This window comes from Podarcis cretensis (genome assembly GCF_951804945.1).
Source record: "Podarcis cretensis genome assembly, chromosome: 4".
In the NCBI taxonomy this organism is placed as follows: domain Eukaryota; kingdom Metazoa; phylum Chordata; class Lepidosauria; order Squamata; family Lacertidae; genus Podarcis; species Podarcis cretensis.
The window spans coordinates 9,722,810-9,742,926 of NC_137173.1; the positions used below are offsets into that span (position 1 = coordinate 9,722,810).

General features: G+C 48.9%; 1 protein-coding gene across 2 annotated transcripts in view; it reads left to right on the plus strand.

Moving 5' to 3' along the window:
* MYO7A (myosin VIIA) overlaps nucleotides 1-20,117 on the plus strand; it is a 183,702-nt gene that overhangs the window by 88,263 nt on the left and 75,322 nt on the right. For both annotated transcript variants that reach the window (XM_079973282.1, XM_079973283.1), the window contains one exon: nucleotides 14,880-15,017. In XM_079973282.1, the coding sequence (XP_079829408.1) occupies nucleotides 14,880-15,017 (138 nt within the window). The remainder of the gene's footprint in view (nucleotides 1-14,879; nucleotides 15,018-20,117) is intronic.

The window sequence follows — 20,117 nt, forward strand, 5'->3', positions numbered from 1 at the left end:
TTGTAGCCTTATTAGACTTTACCGACTGGTGGGGCCTGCGTTGCTCCCGGGAGGGAGAAAGGAAGTCAAATGACACTGAGGTTGCTTCAGAGAAAGAGTTTATTCTGCTCTCCAGATAGCAGAAGGCACTTGCGTGGTCAGTCCACAGCAAGTCCAAAGAAATGAGCAATTTCATGCAGTATATATATATCCTCCAGGCACCCTCTCCCCCCTTCCCCAGGAATTCAAGCACGTCAGCTTATACACGTAAGTTGACATCCATGACCATAAACAGTTATTCCTGTTCCGGCACTTTTGACCATAAAAGGGTTTTCCTCTTCCTGTACTCTTGACCATAAAAGGTTGTTCCTGTTCCTATACTGTTATCTTGGGGCATGGAATGAGCGCATCCGCCGTCTCCCAAACCATTCTGCAGCCATGCTAAAAGATTCCTAGGCAAAGGACACACTTGCAATTAGAGACCAGCAGAACTGTTGCTTTAGGATGGTTTCACTTGATCATTTTCCTAAGCTGGGATTGCCTCTGTAAAAGGAGGAGATGCAGTCTGGTTAGGCAACCTGTGTGCCTATTCATTCCCTCTGGATTGAGGGGACGCGGGTGGCACTGTGGTCTAAACTACTGAGCTTCTTGGGCTTGCTGATCAGAAGGTCGGCGGTTCAAATCCCCATGACGGGGTGAGCTCCCATTGCTCTGTTCCAGCTCCTGCCAACCGAGCAGTTCAAAAGCACACCAGTGTGAGTAGATAAACAAGTACCACTGCAGCAGGAAGGTTGACAGCATTTCCGTGTGCTCTGGTTTCCATCACAGTGCCCCATTGCTCCAGAGGTGGTTTAGTCCTGCTGGCCACATGACCCGGAAAGCTGTCTGTGGACAAACACCGGCTCCCTCGGCCTGAAAGCGAGATGAGCGCCACAACCCCATAGTCGCCTTTGACTGGACTTAACCGCCCAGGGGTCCTTTACCTTTTACTTTTTACCTTTAGCTTACCCTCTGAGTCCTATTGTTTCTCCCAGCTCTTGTGGACCTCCTGATCCAAAAGCATAAGCAAAGGGCACCAAGTCTGTCTCCCCCAGTATGAACCAGAAAAAGAGGCTTTCATTTGGAAGACATGGCTGGATAGCTCAGTTGGATAGAGTGCGGTGCTGATAACTGCAAGGTTGCAGGTTTGATCCCCATATGGGACAGCTGCATATTCTTGCACTGCAAGGGGTTGGACTAGACCAGTGGTGGCCAAACCTGGCCCTCCAGCTGTTTTGGACTACAACTCCCATGATCCCTAGCTAACAGGGCCGGTGGTCAGGGGTGATGGGAATTGTAGTCCCAAAACAGTCAGGGTCCTTCCAACTCTATGATTCTATACGATTCTCCCATGCTGCACCTAAGCCACCCACTCCAATTTGCTCATGTCTTGGCTAATGCCTGGGAGACCTTTGTCTAAACCTTTGTTGCTCTAATCAGGCTGAGGAACAAGGGGTTAAAGATCCCTTTACCTGTATACAGGAATGCCATCAGCTCTGCTCAACTGGAGACAGTAGCCAACTCCCCTATTTACTTGCATCTTGGCTGTTTTATTTTTCCCCCTTTATTTATAAAAATATGTATATACTGCTGCATTGCAAAAATACACCATAGTGCTTTGCAGCAATATGAAAGCATAAAACCAAACAATAAGATAAGATAATGAGATACCTTCTTGGTAGTGGCGCCCATCCTGTGGAATGCCCTCCCATCGAGGAGATAAATAACTCTACAACTTTTAGAAGACACCTGAAGGCAGCCTTGTATAGGGAAGTGTTAAATGTTTGATGTTTTATTGTGTTTATATATCTGTTGGAAGCTACCCAGAGTGGCTGGGGCAACCCAGTTAGATGGACAGGGTACAATTATTATTAGTAGTAGTAGTGTTAGTTGTAGTAAGCATAAGTTAAAAACAAACACCAATAGGCCATTGGGGAGGATGTATTCTTAATTGCCTGCACGGGCCTGGCAGAATAGGAAAGTTTTCTCCTGGTGTTTAAAGGTTGGCACAGAAGGAGCCCGCCGAAAATCTAGTGGCAGGGTGTTCCGCAGGACTGGGCCGATGACACTGAAGTCTTGGTTTCTCATTGTTGTCAAACAAGCCTCTCCAACTTGGGAAACAGCCAAAGACACTCCTGCTAACACTTTGGAGGCCAAAGAAAGGCCTTTGTCAAAATCTTTGTTGCTGGAGACATAGGGGTTAATGAGCCCTTTGCGCACTGGGTGGGGCCAGTGTGGGTGGGCCTTCCATCCTCACTCAATTGCAGAGAGCTCCCAGCACCCCTGTTTGCTTGCATCTTGGCCGGTGCCTGGGAGGCCTTTGCCAAAACATTTGTTGCTGGAGAGGAAGGGGTTAATAATAATAATAATAATAATAATAATAATAATAATAATAATAATTTATTTATATCCCGCCCTCCCCGGCCGAAGCCGGGCTCAGGGCGGCTAACAACACTAAAACAGTGCAACATTATAAAAATTAATTAAAATCAAAATTGATGGCAACCATAAACTAAAGTTTTGTAAAGATTGCCAAAGGAGGGAGTCAGGCTGCACCCTGACCAAAGGCCTGGTGGAACAGCTCTGTCTTGCAGGCGTTGCAGAAAGATGTCAAGTCCTGCAGGGCCCTTGTCTCTTGTGACAGAGTGTTCCACCAGGTTGGAGCCGCAGCCGAAAAAGCCCTGGCTCTAGTTGAGGCCAGCCTAACCTCTCTGTGGCCTGGGACCTTCAAGATGTTTTAAAGTTTCTCTGTGGGGCATACCAGGAGAGGTGGTCCCATAGGTACGAGGGTCCTAGGCCGTATAGGGCTTTAAAGGTTAAAACCAGCAGCTTACCTGATCCTGTACTCCACCGGGAGCCAGTGCAGCTGGTATAGCACCCCATAAGGAGTCTCGCTGCGGCATTCTGCACCCACTGGAGTTTCTGGGTCAGTCTCAAAGGCAGCTCCACGTAGAGCGAGTTACAATAATCCAGTCTGCAGGTGACCATCGCGTGGATCACAGTGGCTAGGTCAGGGCGAGAGAGGTAAGGAGCCAACTGCTTAGCTTGGCGGAGATGAAAAAATGCCGCCTTTGTTATAGCTGCAATCTGCGCCTCCATGGAGAGGGAGGTATCGAAGATTACACCCAAACTCTTAATGGACGGTGCTGGCACTAATTGCGCCCCCGCAAGAGATGTGAGTTGCCCCCCCAATCCCATATCGTCCCATCCCAGCCACAGGACCTCTGTCTTCGAAGGATTTAACTTCAACTGGCTCCCACGTAACCATCCAGCCACAGCTTCCAAGCATCTGATCAGTGTATCTGGGGCCAAGTCAGGATGGCCATCCATCAACAGATAGAGTTGGGTGTCATCAGCATACTGATGGCAGCCCAGCCCAAAACTCCGGACAAGCTGGGTGAGGGGGCGCATAAAGAGCCCTTTGCCTCTCTACTGGCATGGGTGGCATAGCTGTCAACTTACAGATTTGAAAATAAGGGACCAGCAGCCTGGAAAATAAGGGATCAGCAGCCAAAATAAGGGATTTTAGTCAGCCAGCTGAAATGCGAAGTTAAAAGGGACCAGATCATTTGGGAGAGCAGCGCCAGTTTTTAGCCCTTCGTTTCCAGAGGTTGCTGCTCAAGACATCAGCTGATGAAACACTGCAATTAAATAACTACAAGCGGCAACCACTTTTCACGCAAAACGAAGTCCAAGCTACGAAGATGCTGCTGCAGTTCTGTATCTTTTCTCTCGTGCTCCATCTGCAGCTTTCAATTCCATCAGGTGGGGTGGGGGGAAGGGGGGGGGAATAGCGCCCGAAGTAAACCCACAGATCAGACCATCTATGCTAGTCTACCACTACAAATCTATGGGAGAAGCGCTTGCGGTCCTTGCTCCACTTTCCCCCTCTGTGATTAGCTGTTGGAACACCTGCCTGCACCTCCGCCTCCTCTCTCTCTGAACTGCTTTCTCCATTGGTTGCCCTCGCTCTCTTCTCAAGGCTCCTCAGCAATTCATAGGCTGCGCCAGGCTGCCCATCTCATCCGGGCCCTTCGGCGGCGCAACCGCAGTACTGCCTAGCGGGAGCGGCAGTGGGCAGAGGGGAGGCCCCAGGCAGAGACGCTCAGTTCAGCGGCCGCGAGGAGGATGGTGGCGGAAGGGCCCGAGGCTCCCGCCAGTCCCAGCGGGGAGGGGCTCCCAGGGGCCGAGGCTGGTGAGAGGAGGCCGGAGGGGGGACGGGCCGGGCAGCCAAGCAACACAGTTGGAGCCTCCCTCCTCCCTGGCCGGCAGGGAGGGAGGGAGAGGAGCTGCTTCCTTTGAAACCCGGGAAATTTAAGGGACATCATCAATAAGGGACAGCAGCAGGACACGGCGCTGGGATAAGGGAGTTTCCCGCCAAATAAGGGACGGTTGACAGCTATGATGGGTGGCCCTGCTCAGTTGATGACACTGTCCACATTTGTGTGTTTTTTAAATCAGCCGCTGAGCAGGAGCCTTAAGCGTCACTTAAGATGTGGCTCGTAAAACACCTCTTAAGCAAGTGAGGTCAGGAGGTGCAGCTTAAGTGCATGGCTGCTGGAGAATGGAAGAAGCTGCTCTGAATTGGAAAGGTGAGGCTCACCGCAGCCTTTTTGCAGAAGAGTAACGCATATAAGGAGATAGAGAGCTAGCTCAGTGTTAAGAGGTCAGGGGTCGGCTCTTTGCCGGCGCATCAAATCCCTCGGCTGAACAGCTTAAAGGCAAAGGTCGTGTTGGGGTGCCACAGAGAGAACAGCTTCAGCAGGAATAAAAGAAACAGCATCTCTGAATTTTGAGCCGGTGGAGCGTTAAAAAGTCAGATTGAAAGGAAGCAATGAGAATTAGGGATGCGATGCATGCCCTCTTTTGTTTCCCAAAGTCAAAATCACCTATTTGTAGTAACTCTAGTAGTTATTTGCTTTACAGCGTTTGTAGCATTTTATGTGCATTGTCGTTCTGTGATCCTTACAAGCACCTTGTCAGTATCATCCCCATATTGAGGATGGAGGCCCAGCCTTCTCCAATATTCTCCTTTTTCAAGGGAGCAGGCTGGACTCGGGTCCCACCGGGTCATTTCCAGTTGCCGAATCCAAAAACCGTTGATTTCCACTTTGTGTTTGATCTTTCACACATCATAACAGTGTGGAAAACTCATGGAATATAGCTTGTGATTAGCGCTCATTTCGGTGTTATTTGATTCTGGAAGATCTCCATGTGAAGCCCCTTTAAGCCGGCAAATCGCAGGAGTAAAGCAACATAATTTGGGGCAGAATACCAGCAAGCAAAGCTCTTTTTTCAGCTGGTGTTCACTGGAACTCGGCACCTCTCAGTGGGCGCAATTGCCATTCTAAGAGAAAAAGGGGGAAGTTCATGGTGAGCTCTGGCACCTCTTTTTCCAGAGAAATAGCTCTGGGAAGGAACATTTGAAAACAGAAATGCTAGCACTATTATCAGGAAAACGAATGCAATATTCCCTCCTTAGTCCCTGGCAGGGACAGGGCCTTCTTGATAGCAGCACCCAGGAATTGGAAGCCTCCCCGCTTTCCAGACCTGTCTGTCCACCCACTTTAGGGGCATTCCAGTGTCTGGTGAAAGCCATCCACTTCCATCAAGCCAATGGCTTTTATGTTCTCCTCATCTGCTGTTTAACCGGTGTTTTCTTTCCTTGCCAGCCTGTGTCTGTGTGTGTGTGTGTGTGTGTGTGTGTGTGTGTGTGTGAGAGAGAGAGAGAGAGAGAGAGAGAGAGAGAGAGAGTATGTATGCTTTGCAGTCTGTGTTCATTTGGGCACTTTCTCTTTTATTTGATGATATGCTCCGCTTTTGACTACTTTGGGCAGAAAAGCAGCAATAAATGTCAGGAAAGGTGGGGAAAATCCCTAAGATTTGTGGTTCCCTAACAACCTCAGTTAAAAGACGGGAACTTTGTCAAGAGGAGAAGGATCTCTTGTGGTATTCCCAAAGCAAAGGAAGGATTGGACTCTGATAAAGAGCTAATTTCCCACTTGAGCATCCATATGCAGTTCAGAGCAAATAAAAGAGGAATGTTTTTAGGAAACTCCGAAAGATCATAAACAGCAATAAACAGGTGAGGACGGAAGGAAAAAGTATTTACCATCTCCTTGTGAACTCTCTTCCTGGCTCTTAAAATCTATGTAAAGATTAACAAAACCAAGGAAAGGTACATCAAAGCTAACTAGAACACAGTAATACATCAAACATTAAAAGCTTCCCTAAACAGGGCTGCCTTCAGATGTCTTCTAAAAGTCTGGTAGTTGTTGTTCTCTTTGAAATCTGGTGGGAGGGTGTTCCACAGGGCAGGCACCACCACCAAGAAGGCCCTCTGCCTGGTTCTCTGTAACTTGGCTTCTCGCAATGAGGGAACCTCCAGAAGGCCCTCGGCGCTGGACCTCAGCGTCCGGGCAGAACGATGGAGGTGGAGACGCTCCTTCAGATATACTGGGCCGAGGCCGTTTAGGGCTTTAAAGGTCAGCACCAACACTTTGAATTGTGCTTGGAAACGTACTGGGAGCCAGTGTAGGTCTTTCAAGACCAGTGTTATATGGTCTTGGCAGCCGCTCCCAGTGACCAGTCTAGCTGCCACATTCTGGATTAGTTGTAGTTTCCGGGTATTGCAGTATTGCGCATTGCAGTAGTCCAAGTGGGAGATAACCACAGCATGCACTACTCTGGCGAGTAACTACTCTGGCGAGTAACGATTTGTTGCACATCTGTTTGAAAATTAAAGCGATGTAGTTTAACAAAAATCATTGACACCTTCACCATTCAAAATCATTGACACCTTCAGCTCCTCCCCTGCTGCCCTCTTGGCAATTCCCCCCCCCCCCGAGGGTGGTACAACCCACTTGTGGAACAACTGGTTTAAAGCATAAAAGAGGCTTCAATTGTATCTAATCAGCAGGGTGGGAGGGAAATGGTAACCCTTGTGTGAGACTAGAGGGTCTCTATGTTTGTCTATGATACACTGGAGAGGAGGGATATTACCTGTGATGGAACCTTCATATGTCAGTGGTGGCATCGATGCTGGGATGACCACAAGGGCCATCGAGTCCAACCCCCTGCCAAGCAGGAAACACCATCAGAGCACTCCTGACATATGGTTGTCAAGCCTCTGCTTAAAGACCTCCAAAGAAGCAGACTCCACCACACTCCTTGGCAGCAAATTCCACTGTCAAACAGCTCTTACTGTCAGGAAGTTCTTCCTAATGTTTAGGTGGAATCTTCTTTCTTGTAGTTTGGAACCATTGCTCCGTGTCCGCTTCTCTGGAGCAGCAGAAAACAACCTTTCTCCCTCCTCTATGTGACATCCTTTTATATATTTGAACATGGCTATCATATCACCCCTTAACCTCCTCTTCTCCAGGCTAAACATGCCCAGCTCCCTTAGCCGTTCCTCATAAGGCATCATTTCCAGGCCTTTGACCATTTTGGTTGCCCTGCTCTGGACACGTTCCAGTTTGTCAGTGTCCTTCTTGAACTGTGGTCAATTGTCAGGCGGTGGGCAAATGGCCAGAAAGACGCCCTTTTCCATATCCCACTTAATCTAACCTGGCAACAGCAGTAGCAAAGGCTGTTGGCGTTATTCTCATTAGCAACAGTACTTGGTGGGGGGCCATGGGATGCTTGGGGACTGCTGTTTCCCAAGTCTCCTGAGTCCTTACTGAAGACCCGGGAGCCACGAGATGCTACAGATCCCAGGGGTCCCAGTGTTCAAGATGCTGTTGCTGGAGCATTCAGGGGTCCTGGGGTCTGAAGGATGGGCTGGATCTGTGGGGTTTGTATTTAATGGATGCACAGGGGGTGGGTGGGATGGAGATAGGTTTTGTGATAAGTCAGCACACGGAAAAAGAGCAGGCTCTCGGTTACTGCTTGAAATCCAAATTCTATGAAAGCTGCTTGCTGCAATGAGCTAATCTGATGCCTGATCAGATGCACACAGCTTCCACCACTCCACTGCAAAGGATGAAGAATAAAGGGGAAAAGATTGCAGTTTTATCCTGAAATCCACACACTGGGACAGATCAGCCGACGTCTCTTCCAATTCATTTTTGCTGGTGCTCAACCATCAGTCTGCTGTATCCCATTCTATGCAGAGTTATTTGAAGAATGAAGCAAAAATTGTACACATTATTATCTGCAGCAATGCACACTCTTTTTTTGGGGGGGGGTATGCATGCCCCCCAAGATGTGTACTGTATTTTTCGCTCCATAAGACACACTTTTTCCCTCCTAAAAAGTAAGGGGAAATGTGTGTGCGTCTTATGGAGCGAATGCAGGTGGGAGGCAGGCAGGAAAAGCCCCCAAAAGCCACACACAAGCTCTGCGCGGCTCTTGCGGGCTTTTCTCCAGGAGTGAGAAGGGACTGACGCGGCCAGTCAGTCCCTTCTCCCTCCTCTAGAAAAGCCTTCGGGAGCTGCGCACTCCTTAAAGTGTGCGCGGCTCCTGTGGGCTTTTGCGGGAGGCGGTGGGAAATTGCCATAGCCGCACACAGCCTTTCCCGGCCGGAGAGGTTGTGCGCGGCTAAAGAGGAAGCCAGTACAGCGAGTGGGATCCCGCTGGCTTTGCTCTTTGGGCCTGGGGGGGGGAACCCGGGCTTCCCCCGGCAGCCCCGAGAAGCTCTGGGAGAAGCGGACAGGCTGCATGCATAATATTTTTTTCATTGATTTCCCCCTCTAAAAACTAGGCGCGCCTTATGGTCAGGTATGCCTTATGGAGCGAAAAAAATGGTATTTTTCAATGCTCTTCAGTGAGCCTTTGGTTTAAATACACGTAACAGTAAAATGTGTGTTTTTGTGGGCACTTTTTAGAGCACCAAAACTGTGATGCGAAATCCAGAGGAGTGAGTAGCCTCCGACCAAATGGATTCCTCCTCTGTACAGAAGTGGGGTGAAGCCACTGCTCTAGCTTCCAAGTGGGTGTGCTATTGCTTCTTACTGAAGTGGGGGGGGGGATTGGTGCGGTGCAAACACATCCTCAGGAGTGCTAAATTAGTTCCCGCAGCCCATTTGCACTGGGAGTGTTGAATTCCAATGAAACGGAAATGGGAGCCAAAGTTGCTGGGGTTGGCTTATTCCTCCGGTGTGCAGAACAGAAATCAACCCAGCGAAAGAACTACATTAGTTAACCGAATTTTACAGCGGAAGACGGTCCGCAGCAGAATGGAAACGCAGATGCGTGCAACGAATGCAGCACGAAATGATATCTTCTTACATCCCTGGTTTGCACTGCACCAACATTCCCACCACTTTGTCTGACCTGCTAAGCAGCCATGGCCCCCATCCTTGCAGGGAAGCTAGTGTAGCAGCTGCAACTCACCCCACCCAGCTAGCTGCATCTGCCTCCACCCCTACCATTGGGTGGCAGGAATATAACGCCTACTCAAAAGCAGCCGTTGCAAATACTTGGGTTTCAAACACCCCCGAACCAGCTGCTTGTGGTTAGTGAATAGCTCAGAAGTCCTGTCTTAGTCGTTCTTCTTTTTCACTTTTTTTTTCTCCTATTCTCTGTCTCTCTTTTGTTTTTTTTGTCTTTTGATCCCCTGTAGTTTCTCTGTGGCTATGCGTCCAGTGCTTTTGGGCAGTCGCCAGCACCCAGCCTGAAGGTAAAAATAAGCCAAAGAGCTCCCTTGTGTGTGGTATGTTCATTTCTTCTCTTCCCCCTCCCCACCCCACTCCTGCTCCCCCCCCCCAACCCGCCCTCCTCTGTCGCCGGTTTTACTCTTCTCCTTGCGTCCTTTGCAGCAGATCGCTCGCGAAAGGACAGAGGTGGTTGCGGACTCGCGGAGGGCTTGCCTCAGGGAAGCAAAGCTGTTCTCTGCCTTTGCTAGGGATGCCTGGAGCCACTACATTATGCTGGAAAAGGTGATGGCGAAGGGCAATCAAAGCGGCTCAGGGGTTTTCCTCTAGGGATCGAAGGCTAAATTGGGCCTCCATTAGTCTAGCAATTACCTGGTTGGGTGTGCCAGGAGAGCCTTCCGTCCTGCAAGAGTTCAGAGTGCAAGAGGAGGTTCCGAGAACCCATTGCTGTTGACTATAATGATAATAATAATTTAATATTTATACCCCACCCATCTGGCTGGGTTTCCCCAGCCACTCTGGATGGCTCCCAACAAAATATTATTAACACGATAAAACATCAGACATTAAAAACTCTCCTAAACAGGGCTGCCTTCAGATGTCTTCTAAAAGTCAGATAGTTGTTTATTTCCTTGACATCTGATGGGAGGGTGGGCGCCACCACCAAGAAGGCCCTCTGCCTGGTTCCCTGTAACCTCACTTCTCGTAGTGAGGGAACCGCCAGAAGGCCCTCAGAGCTGGACCTCGGTGTCCGGGCAGAACGATGGGGGTGGAGACACTCCTTCAGGTATACTGGGCTGAGGCTGACTAGCAAAGTCAGTGCTTCTGGGCCCCCACTAGGTGTTGAGGATTCTGGGAGATGTAGTCCAAGATGTCTGGAGGGCAGCTGGTTGGAGAAGGCTGATCAAAAGCAAGGCCACCATATTTTTTTTGGGGGGGGTGGATCTGTGGCACTCTAAATGTTGGGCTCCATTTCCCATGATACCCAGCAAGCGTGGTCAATGGTCAAGGATGGTGGGAGTTGTGGTCCAGCAACATAAAATCGTAGAGGGACCCTGAGAGTCGTCTAGTTCAACCCCCTGCAATGTAGAAATCTCAGCTGAAGCATCCCTGACAGATGGCCATCCAACCTCTCCTTAAGAACCTGCAAGGAAGGAGAGTCCACCATCTCCCAAAGGAGACCGTTCCACTGTGAACAGCTCTTACCATCAGAAAGTTGGAATAAGAATAAGAATAATTTCTTATTTATACCCCGCCCATCTGGCTGAGTTTCCCCAGCCACTCTGGGCAGCTCCCAATCGAGTGTTAAAAACAATACAGCATTAAATATTAAAAACTTCCCTAAACAGGGCTGCCTTCAGATGTCTTTTAAAGATAAGATAGCTGCTTATTTCCTTGACATCTGATGGGAGGGCATTCCACAGGGTGGGCGCCACTACCGAGAAGGCCCTCTGTCTGGTTCCCTGTAACCTCACTTCTTGCAATGAGGGAACCGCCAGAAGGCCCTCAGAGCTGGACCTCAGTGTCCGGGCAGAACGATGGGAGGGGAGACGCTCCTTCAGGTATACAGGACCAGGGCCTTTTAGGACTTCAAAGGTCAGCACCAACACTTTGAATTGTGCTTGGAAATATACCGGGAGCCAATGTAGGTCTTTCAGGACCGGTGTTATGTGGTTCCGGCGGCCACTCCCAGTCACAAGGCCAGCTGCCACATTCTGGATTAATTGCAGTTTCCGGGTCACCTTCAAAGGTAGCCCCACGTAGAGCGCATTGCAGTAGTCCAAGCGGGAGATAACCAGAGCATGCACCACTCTGGAATCTCCTTTCTTGTAATTTGAAGCCACTGGTTTGAGTCCTACCTTCCAAAGCAAGAGAAAACAAGCTTCCTCCATCCTTCACATGACAGCCCTCCAGCTATTTGAAGATGGCTGGCCTATTTCCTCTCAGTCTGCTCTCATCCAGACACGTTTCCTTCTAAAGTGAAAGGTAAAGAAAGGCTGGATGGGTCGGACAGGACGCAGGTAGCGCTGTGGGTTAAACCACAGAGCCTAGGACTTGCCGATCAGAAGGTTGATGGTTCTAATCCCTGTGATGGGGTGAGCTGCTGTTGCTCGGTCCCAGCTCCTCCCCACCTAGCAGTTCGAAAGCACGTCAAAGTGCAAGTAGATAAATAAGTACCACTCCGGCGGGAAGGTAAATGGTGTTTCCATGCGCTGCTCTGGTTCGCCAGAAGTGGCTTAGTCATGCTGGCCACATGACCCGGAAGCTGTACGCCGGCTCCCTTGGCCAATAAAGCGAGATGAGCGCCGCAACCCCAGAGTCGGCCACGACTGGACCTAAGGGTCAGGGGTCCCTTTACCTTTACCTTTATGTGTTAAGTCCAGCCAAATGCCTTGGACTGCTGTCCCTGAACACTTTGCTCCAGCCAGTTCAAAATGCAGCAGCTAGACCAGAGCTTTCCAAATTGTTGCGTCAGCACACGTTAGCGTGTCGGCTGCAGTGTGTAGGTGTGTCGCACAAACACTCCCTGCACTCCTCCCGGGGTTGGAAAGGGGCTAGTTTAACCTCCGGATTGCTAGAGAAACTGAATTTGCTCTGTCCTGAAACGATGCACGTCTAAAAAGTGTGTCGCCAACATGAGAAGTCTGGAAAGCTCTGAGCTAGGCTGTTGACGGGGACGGAGTACTACCAGGGCATAAATCCAATGCTTCAAAGATCATTCCGTACCGTATCCCATATGATACGTTAATTTTTTTCAAGAACTTGCAGAAGAGTATTTCTTGCTTACCAAAGCAAGCAAGCAAGCAAACAAAAAACCATATGTAAAAGCAATTTCAAATCCAATACAGATACAGATTGTGTGGTGTTTGTGTATGGTATTCCCAAGGGGTGGTTGGGGGACAGTTTATTTTCATTTATTGAAATTATTGAATTTATATACCGCTTTATACCCACTTATTTTTCCCCACTTTTATTCAGTAGATAGATAGATAGATAGATAGATAGATAGATAGATAGATAGATGATAGATAGATAGATAGATGATAGATAGATAGATAGATAGATAGATAGATAGATAGATAGATAGATAGATAGATGATATAGATAGATCAATAGATAGATAATAGAATCCATTCTCTGTTAATTATTATATGGGCAGCAGGCAACAAAGGGGAATTTTGTTACACAGGATTTACACAGCCTTTGGGCATCTGGGACTGCCACAGAAGAGGCTTATTGGGCACTTGTCGCTCAGGGATGCTGGCTGTTTATTTGTGGCTGGGCAGGGAATTTACTTCCTGAGTCATGCTGCTCATTTGAGGGTTTAATCAAATCCGTAAAAATGGGACGTGACACTTTTTAAATGTGAACCAAAAGCATGTGCTCTGTAGACGCCAAGGTTCACTGAACGTTAGAACGAACTAATTTGCTTTAACGAATTAGTAGTTCGAAAAAATCTCTGCGCTACACTTGAAAGTAGCTCCCACGAACTGCTGGGTGAATGGAATGTGAATTAAGTCTGTTTGGGGGTAGAACTTTGAACAATTTTTAGTTCAAGTTCATTTTCTTGCATTCATTTTCTTTTTCCTCCTAGGACTTGGGGGCCATTAAACTTAAAAATCATAATTATCGGGGCCATTGACATTGCACTGTGCGATGTTTTCTTACTTTTCTTAAGTGTGCTTTATAATTTGACGCAGAAGCTTGTAACGTTCTAAATGCTGGTGGGATGGGGAATGAGGATCTTTTCTATGAACTTGAACAGAATGGATGCTCACCTTTTTCAGGTGGGCGGCGGTTGCGATCCCCCTCGCTTCTTGCAGACAGTTCTCACGTGCTTGCTGGCCATTGGAGATTTCCCCTGTCTGGCAGGATCTCAGGGTGGGACTTCCCCTCTGAACGCCAGCTTCAAACAGGCCAATCAGAGGCTGCCCGGTATATGAGGAAGCAGCTACTGGTCAGAGCAAACAGCACTGGGGTAGATGGAGAAATAGCCTCACCTGGTACCAGGCAGTGTCCAGAGTTCCTATTGGTGACATTTTCTGAATCATGGAATGGTAGAGTTGGAAGGATTTCCCAGGGTCATCTAGTCCAACCCCCGAAATGCAGGAACCGCAATTAAAACCTCCATGACAGACGACCACCCAACCTCTGCTTAAAAACTTCCAAGGAAGGAGAGCCCAAGGGAGACATCCTCTTACTGTCAGACAATTCTTCCTGAAGTTTAGTCGGAATCTTCCCTTGTTGTTTATTCTCAGCGCGTGGTATTCAAAGATACATTGACTCCACCTGCGGAGGTTCCTTCAACTGTGAGAACTGACCTCCAGGAACGGGCATACCCTCTGCGCCTTTGTCCCCTTCCCACAGTGGCAGAAGACATGCTTTGAGTGCAGAAGGGCCCCAGTCCAACCCCTGCCATCTCCAGGGTGTCTAATTTCTCTTGCCTGAGAGCTCGGATGGCAGCAACCAATTGTTAACTCTTTTGAATCTTGGTGGGTTGCTATCTTCCTTAGTGGGGCCTGCAATCTGCTATCCTGAATAATGCTTTGTCTAGGGTAGGGAGCAAAGGGAGGCGGGTAGCGCTGTGGGTTGAACCACAGAGCCTAGGACTTGCCGATCAGAAGGTCGGCGGTTCGAATCCCCTGCTCCGGCGGGAAGGTAAACAGCGTTTCCGTGCACATGACCTGGAAGCTGTACACCGGCTCCCTCGGCCAGTAAAGCGAGATGAGCCCCGCAACCCCAGAGTCGGTCACGACTGGACCTAATGTTCAGGGGTCCCTTTACCTTTACCTTAGGGTAGGGGGCAGTGGGGATGAGTTAAGGGAAACAGGAGGCAGTACAGTGGACGCTCAGGTTGTGAACGTGATCCGTGCGGGATGCACGTTCGCAATTCGCAGCGGCGCGTCTGCGCACGCAGGGGTTGTGATTTGGTGTATCTGTGCAAAGCACGATTTAGCTCTTCTGCACATGCGCAGCCACCGAAACCCAGAAGTAACCAGTTCCAGTACTTCTGGGTTTCGGCGGGTCCATAACCCGAAAAATCGCAACCTGAAGCATCTGTAAGTCGAGCTTTGACTGTAATCCGAAAAGGCTTGGTTGCCCCAGCCAAGGCGGACGAACGGCCTGCCTTGCTGAAACACGGCTTCCTGTGCAACAGGCTGTCCCCTGTGACCCAGCTTGAGAGGGAAATGCTCTGCTGCTGTTTGCATTATCCTTTCATTTCCGGACACTGATCCTCTGCGGCGCTCCCCCCCCCTTTCTTTCCAGGGGGCAGAGACCAGGAAGCGCTCCCCGACTCTCAGCAGCCAGTTCAAGCGCTCGCTGGAGCTGCTGATGAGGACTCTCAGCGTCTGCCAGCCATTCTTTGTCCGCTGCATCAAGCCCAACGAATACAAGAAGCCCATGGTAAGCCGCACGCCCATTTGCCTTCTTCTGCATAAAGTGGGGGTTTTAACTGTGAGGAGACAGGCTCTAGGTCATTTGCAGAAGGCTACTAGCCAAAATGGCTCAGCTCTGCTGCCACAGCTGGAGGCAACAACATTTTTGAATCTTCTTTGCTGATCACTCGTAGCGGAGTAAGACTGTCTTCCATAAACACTATTTTAACCAGGATTCCTCAGCCTCAGCCCTCCAGCATAGCTGTCAACCTTCCCTTTTTTTGCTGGAAATTCCCTTATTCCAGCACCATTTCCTGCTGCTTCCTGCTGCTATCCCAGATTGTTAGATATCCTGTAGACTGTCCCAAAGACAGGTGAGGCTGCTGATCCCTTATTTTCGAGGCTGCTGATCCCTTATTTTCAAATCTGAAAGTTGACAGCTATGCCCTCCAGATGTTTCACATCATCCCTGACCACTGGTCCTGCTAGCTAGAGATCATGGGAGTTGTAGGCCAAAAACATCTGGAGGGCCGAGGTTGAGGAAGCCTGGTTTTGACAGTGATTTCTGTAAGTGACTGTGGAGGCCAATTCTGGATCCACACTTCCTTCCACAGTGGGGACATAGGTTTCCAGGCAGGAGTTGATCACAATGAGGGTTTGCCAAGCCTTCCTCTTAGCACATTTCTCCCTTGCGTCCTGAGTTCGAGCGTCTTCAGAGCCCATGACACCTTTGGTAAAGGCTGTTCTAAAATTGGAGCACTCGCAGGCCAGTGTTTCTCAGTTGTCAGTGTTTACATTTTTTTAATATAGATTTGCCTCGAGAGAGTCTTTAGACCTCTTTTGTTGACCACCAGCATAATGCTTTCCATTTTTAACTGGCTTCTGAATGCCAGTTTCTGCAAACCGCAGGAGGGGAGAGCAGTTCTTGCCTTCGAATCCCGCTTGCGGGTTCCCCCCAGCCACTATGACAACAGGCTGTTGGACAAGATGGGCCATTGGCCTCATCCAGCAGGATTGTCTTATGTTCTTGTGCCCTGGCCTCTTCTTTACTTGGTGGACTTTCATTAGCAGCACACCCAGGAAAAAAAGGCAGCTTAGCCTCATATCTCTCTGCAGGGTTTGGGGTAGCCTGTGCTTTTGCCAAGTCCTCCTTTCGAGATTCTAGGCTCAGCCTATCTCCATGAACAGATAGATTTCCACTTGTACAGCGAAAGTTCCCCTACCTTTCCTTTTCCTGCATCCCACCCACACACCCCTCCATCTGCTCCAGAGAGTTAAAGATAAAAAGGTAAAGGGACCCCTGACCATCAGGTCCAGTCGCAGACGACTCTGGGGTTGCGGCGCTCATCTCGCTTTATTGGCCGAGGGAGCCGGCGTATAGCTTCCGGGTCATGTGGCCAGCATGACTAAGCCGCTTCTGGCGAACCAGAGCAGCACACAGAAACGCCATTTACCTTCCCGCTGGAGCTGTACCTATTAACTACTTGCACTTTGACGTGCTTTTGAACTGCTAGGTTGGCAGGAGCAGGGACCAAACAACGGGAGCTCACCCCGTCGCGGGGATTCGAACCGCCGACCTTCTGATTGGCAAGTCCTAGGCTCTGTGGTTTAACCCACAGCGCCACCCACGTCCCAGCTCGAGAGAGTTGGTGGACCCACTGAGTGAACAGAAGTCCTGCTCGCTCGATGACTTGGTTGTACTTAGCTCTCCAATCTTTCTTAACACTTCCCCCTCCCCTGTGGGGGAATATCCTTTGATATCTTCACACTGCATTCTGGCTATGTAAATGTTGTAAGAAAAATACCTCTATTTCCCTTATGCGGTATCTAGAGCCCGTACAGAGTTCCTCGGAAGAGCGGTCAGAGAGAAAGCAGAGGCCAACCAGGGTACATTGAAAGCAAAGCGACTAGTAAGCCTGATCTTTATTAAAGGAAATGAACTGTTGCAACAGGGTCCCCACTCGCCACGCGCAGGAGGGAGGAGAACCCTGAAAAATGGTGTGCAAGCCCCTATAAAGACATTTGAAATTGCCCACCCTGTAGCCCAAGACCCCGAAACATCCTACTGTTACCGGAAAAATCTGAGGGCTCCCTTGGACAAAAAGTAAAGACACCAACCAGAGTAAATTGGAGCAAATCAGCAGCCTGTAGGCTTGGTCTTTATTGAAGAAAGACTGTCGCGACAGGGTGCTCCCCTCACTTGCAGGTGAGAGGAAAGACACAGAAGAATAGTGTGCAAGGTCTTATAAAAACTTTTGAAATTCCCCTCCTCTAGGTCTAGCCCACCCCCAGAAACATCATGCATACATTACAGAAAGGAGGGGTTGAGGGAGGCATACATTACAGAAAGGAGGGGCTGATGGTAACCTGAGTGTCTTGTCACCTGGCTGGTTCCTCCTTTCCCCCTCCCCACAGTTTCCTGCCCCCTGAGGGAAGATCTGATCATTGTCCTTTGTTTCAGTCCATGTTGAATCCACTCCCATATGCAGGTTCTTTGTGATCTTGATTGTCTTCTGTCTGGGATCATCAGGGTTGGTATGGGCAGGGCTCCTGTGTATGTGCTGAGACATTGAAGGGATTATGGCTGACCAGGACTAAGTCACCCCCCTTTACAGATAGGTAGCCGTGTTGGTCTGCCATAGTCAAAACAAAAAAAATTCCTTCCAGTAGCACCTTAAAGACCAACTAAGTTAGTTCTTGGTATGAGCTTTCGTGTGCATGCACACGAAAGCTCATACCAAGAACTAACTTAGTTGGTCTTTAAGGTGCTACTGGAAGGAATTTTTTTTGTTTTCACCCCCCTTTGTTAGTTCTTGTCATATGGAGTAAAATAAAAATGGAACAGTGCAAATCCAATGTATGGTTGATTTTCTATGAATTTATAACAGAAATGTGGTGTTATGAATTTATAACAGAAATGTGGCGTATGTAGTGTGTGAGTGTGAAGTTTATACAAACAGAATGATTGGGGTGGGGGGGGGTTCCTGCTACACTACATACATCAGAGAAGGAGACAGTCTCCAGCAGAAATTTGAGAGGCTTGCTTCTCTCCTGTCTGCCAGGATACCTGATAATGCCTTACTCAGTTGCATTTTCTGGGTAGCCTGGCCATTCCTTTGAGATGGTAAATACTTTAGTTCCCGAATTTCTTAGGCATATTGATAGTTTGCTCAGCTTAACAGATACTCGCCAGACTGTGTTTGGAAAGGGAGGTGTAAGCCCTTACAGTCCAAAGACTGACCATTTCCTTCCTCCTCGCAGAGGAATATTTGGGGTCAATTTGGGAGAGTCAAAATGGCTTCAGGACTGCTCTCCTGCGCTATTTCAGACACGTGGCTTATATACTGATGTATGTGTTTGCCTTGTTTACCACGAGGTGCTGTTCATTCCCCCACCACTGAAAGTTGTGATCAAAACCTTTAAATACGCGGGGCAGCCAAAGAGAACGAATGGCACCACAATAGGAATCTGGAAGTAAAAGTAGCCTGTGAAATAAAAACATCTTTTTCCCCTCAGGAGAGGATTTTTGTGCCTGAGGTCAGAGAGGACTGAGAGCTGATAGTGACAGGAAACAGGATTTCAGGAAACTGGTGGAAAAAAACCAGTGGAAAGAGCTTTGCCTGTTTTCGCATTACGTTCCCTGTTAGGACTTTTATTTAATTTTGCAAAATGCGGGAGAATCATGCTTTGTAAAGGAAACAGATTTTGTTTCTGTCCAGGTGTTTATGAGTGAATCTTCCCAGTACAAATTGTTTCTCTCCCAGCAGCCAAATTGGGGCAGTGCCTTTAGCAGCAGCCAATTGCGTGCCCAGTGGTTAAAACACAAAGTAAGGCTGCCTCAAAATTGAGGGGGCCCGGCCCCCTTAAAACAAATATTGAGGGGGCTGAGGTGCCTTTCGCCCCATAGAGTTGGCGTGCCTGGCTTAGGGCCTTGTTATCTTGCTGCCATGGCCAGTGACGTAGCATGGGGGGTGCAGGGGGGGCGGCCGCACCGGGCACAACATCTGGAGGTTAGGGTTAGGGGGAGCAAATCCACAGGTTAGGGGGCGCAAATCCACGGGTTAGGAGGCGCAAATTACTTGCCTTGCCCCGGGTGCTGACAACCCACGCTACGCCACTGGCCATGGCTCTGTTTAGGTTTAGTGCTAAATCGGCCGCCTAAATTCAAACAACCTTATTCCCGTTTTTGCTTATCACCATTCCTGTTGCCTGTTTTTGTAATGTCCATGTTGAAAAGGGTTACATGGATTTTTATCATCACGTTTAGTATGCCTAGTTGGGGAAATTCGTGCCTGTACTTTAAAAGGCTGCTTATGGATCTATAAAGTTTAAAAGTAAACGCTGTTAGATGGAGCCTCGTGAAGGTCTCTCTGGGCCACTGATAAGTCGCCTCAGTTCTGGCGCATATTCTCAGCTTGATTAAAGTCTTGTCAGTCTTTCTTATATTTTTACAGCTACTGGCTGTGGGGAATATCACCCCTTGTCTCTTCTTTGCACAGGTATATGACCTCAGCTTGACTAAATCTTTGCCAAACCTCCTGTTTTTCACGATCCAGAAAGCTCTGGGCAGATAGATCCACTTCTGTCCTTAAATCAGACAACTGGGCCTACTTAAATTATGAACCCAGGGTTCTCTTGATCAGAATTTGCTTCTGGGGCAATTGTCTTTGTCACGCACACAAATTTGCCCCACAAAAGACCTGAGGGACACCATGGTTTAATTTCATTGAGATGTACACAACCCTCCAAATGGTGAAGAGTTGGGTTGTTGTTGTTGTTTAGTTGTTTAGTCGTGTCCGACCCTTCATGACCCCCTGGACCAGAGCACGCCAGGCACTCCTGTCTTCCACTGCCTCCTGCAGTTTGGTCAAACTCATGCTGGTAGCTTCGAGAACACTGGCCAACCATCTCATCCTCTGCCATCCCCTTCTCCTTGTGCCCTCCATCTTTCCCAACATCAGGGTCTTTTCCAGGGAGTCTTCTCTTCTCATGAGGTAGCCAAAGTCTTGGAGCCTCAGCTTCAGGATCTGTCCTCCCAGTGAGCACTCAGGGCCAATTTCCTTCAGAATGGATAGGTTTGTTCTTCTTGCAGTCCATGGGACTCTCAAGAGTCTATTCCAGCACCATA